Below are 2,778 nucleotides of genomic sequence, written 5' to 3'. Positions count from 1 at the left end.
GCCTTTTTGATGTTTTTAGTAGTGACATTTTTTCCTTAAACGATCAAATAAAGATATTTTCTTTATAATAGCTTAATTGTCACGAAATTAAATAAAAAAATAACGACATATTTTTTTTGTCGACAAGTAAAATGAAAATTATCGTTTATATGATACAAATGTGTAACAAAACAAGCCATACAACTAAAAACGGAGTTCAACTAAAAGGAAAAAAAAAAATGGAGAACCCGACCAAGAAACAATTAATCTGAATTGATCATATGATAAAGAACAGAATTGTCCGATCAAGTAGGACCAGAAAAGGTACGTACTTTGTATCAAATCTTTCTCACTCTCAGACCCATTCATGATTTATTGTTTTCTCCATTTATGAAATTTTGTTCTTTCTCTTCTGCAAAATAATTATAGATACAGACATAAGTCCACGTGAGTAATTCTTTCTCATTCAGAAGGATATTCCTGTCATTTCACTTCCCTCCCCTTGACCGTCTCATAACTCTCCCCTCTGTCATTTAATATCGCGCCATGTCCCTTCCATTCCATTCTTTCCAGCTCAAAAATCCTCATCCTCCACAATCTCACTCAAACTCTCCCTCTCTCCCTCTCTCTCACACACACACACCAAAAACAAAGATTTTTAGACATGCACGTATACATTTGTATTAGTATGTATTTCTATATACATATATAGAGTGCCAACTTTGAACAGGCTAAGGAGATTAGAAATGGCGAGTGGTTGGGTGAAGTCATGGCAATGCAAGTCAAGAGCTTTAGACGATGTCGTTAACAATCACCACCACCACCAATATCATCACCTTTTACCCAACTCCGCTAGTTGCAAAAATGGCGTTAAAAGCCTCAGAGATGTAGTGGACAACACCAAAAACGGAAAACCCAGAAAGAAAAAAACATCAAAGCCACCAGAACCGCCGTCAACAAAACGACCCGGTTCTAGAGTACCTGAACCCGGTTCGAATAGGGAGAAGTCTCGGGCTAGTACTTCCACGAGATTATCACGTGCCGCGACGGAGTCTTTCTTGCCGGCGTTGACGGAGTTACCGGAAGGCCACGCGTCGCGTAATGTTGTGGAGATAATTTTTCAGACGAGTTGGTCCGGGTCCCCGAAGGTATTTTCGGGTCGGATTGAAATGGTTTTCAAAGTCCAGAACCTGCCCCGTACAGTAACCCGGTTCGAAGAGTATAGGGAAGTCGTGAAGTCTAGGGCCGGCAATGGGGCGGCGGAGAAGGGTGGCGAGGACCATGCAAGGTGTGTTGCGGATGGGAATGAGGTGATGAGGTTTTACTGCCTAGGGCCCACAAACGGAGGCGCCTACGAGAACGGAGGCAGCGCGTGGACGTTCTCGACTAATAAGACGGCGGTGTGCACGTATTCCGGCAGTGGTGGGGCCCACGAGAATGCCGGCGGTGGAAGGGGAAGACGGGCTATGTTGGTTTGTCGGGTCATTGCGGGTCGGATTTGCAAACAACTCGGGTTTGACTCGTTGCTTGAAGGGCGAGTTGGGTATGACTCAGTGAGTGGGGATAATGGCGAGTTGTTAGTATTTGATTCACGTGCCGTATTACCATGTTTCCTTATCATCTATAAGTTGTAAAAAAGAAAGAAAATTTCAAGAAGTAAGACCTTTTTGGCTTTAAATCTCCAAATTTTCTTTCTTTTTTTTTCTTCCTGATTTTCCTGGTAGTATATCTCTTATTTAATTTTTTGGTGTTGTAATTAAGCAATATTTGGTATAAATACTTCTTTTAGCCTTTGTTTGCATGTCGCAATATTTTTCAGTCAATGCTATAATTTGAATTGGGTAGGTTTAGACATTCTATTCGCGTTTAGAATTGTAAGAACAAAGTATGAAATCCGATCATGTAGGATAGAGTTAATATTGTCAGAATAATTTTCATACTGTGGATTAAATTACAAAAAGAAAAAGCCTTTTTTTTTGAATTACCAACCTGTTTTTACTATGCTGTTTATGCTTTGATTTATGGTTTCTCTACGAAATTAATTTTTGGACTCCAATAATTGATGCCTATAAAATAAGGATTAAGAAGGAAATTGTTATATTTCAAGAGGACTATGCTCGTGACCATAATTTTCAAATTATTTGCATTAAATGGTGTGATTATTCATATTGGGATTATTACTTTGAATATACGTTTATTCCAAATTTGTTCCATAAAGACTGGAAAACGAATATCAATGGCGGGTGCACTAGGTCCATGTTTCCTTTGTGTGTTTTAATTGTTTTTCTAATCTTGATACAGGTCTTAAAAAGTAAAGAAAAGTGTTAAATGATGATAATAGATTTTCCATATTGGTTTTAGGACTAAAATAGAACCAGTTAATGTGGCAGACATGTCAAATCAACATACCTAAACAAGCCTAATCATAATGGTTAGGACAAATGAGTTCAAGTGTTCATTACACATGATTCCTACACAATGCCAGAGTTTATTGTTTATAGATCCTTCCAAATATTGGGTATAGAACAGACAGAAATAAAATCCACTCTTCTGAGCTGTCATTCAATTTCAACCAATAGTATATATATATATCTGTTTTAAATTCTAAAAAGAATTTTTTTGAACAATGCTAGATTTACCAAAATTTATGCTTTCTAGGATTTAAAAAGAAAAAAAAATATTAAGTGGTTATGATGTCAAGTAATTTTCAAGGAATGAGGTTTGCTTGTTGCTCAAAGTTGTTAAATTAGGAACTTGATTTGATTGCTTCTAAGGAGGTCGTTTGGTGGCCTTAATGAA

General features: G+C 37.5%; 1 protein-coding gene across 1 annotated transcript; it reads left to right on the top strand.

The window, feature by feature from the left end:
* The first annotated feature begins 523 nt into the window (after positions 1 to 523).
* Positions 524 to 1,772, top strand: LOC107768700 (uncharacterized). Its single transcript, XM_016587844.2, has one exon. The coding sequence runs from the start codon at positions 726 to 728 to the stop codon at positions 1,611 to 1,613; it is 888 nt and encodes a 295-aa protein (XP_016443330.1). The 5' UTR covers positions 524 to 725; the 3' UTR covers positions 1,614 to 1,772.
* The last annotated feature ends 1,006 nt before the right edge of the window (positions 1,773 to 2,778 follow it).

Source organism: Nicotiana tabacum, chromosome 1 (genome assembly GCF_000715075.1).
Source record: "Nicotiana tabacum cultivar K326 chromosome 1, ASM71507v2, whole genome shotgun sequence".
NCBI lineage: Eukaryota > Viridiplantae > Streptophyta > Magnoliopsida > Solanales > Solanaceae > Nicotiana > Nicotiana tabacum.
Note: the sequence above shows the minus strand (reverse complement) of the source record. Positions and strands in the feature narration are given on the sequence as shown.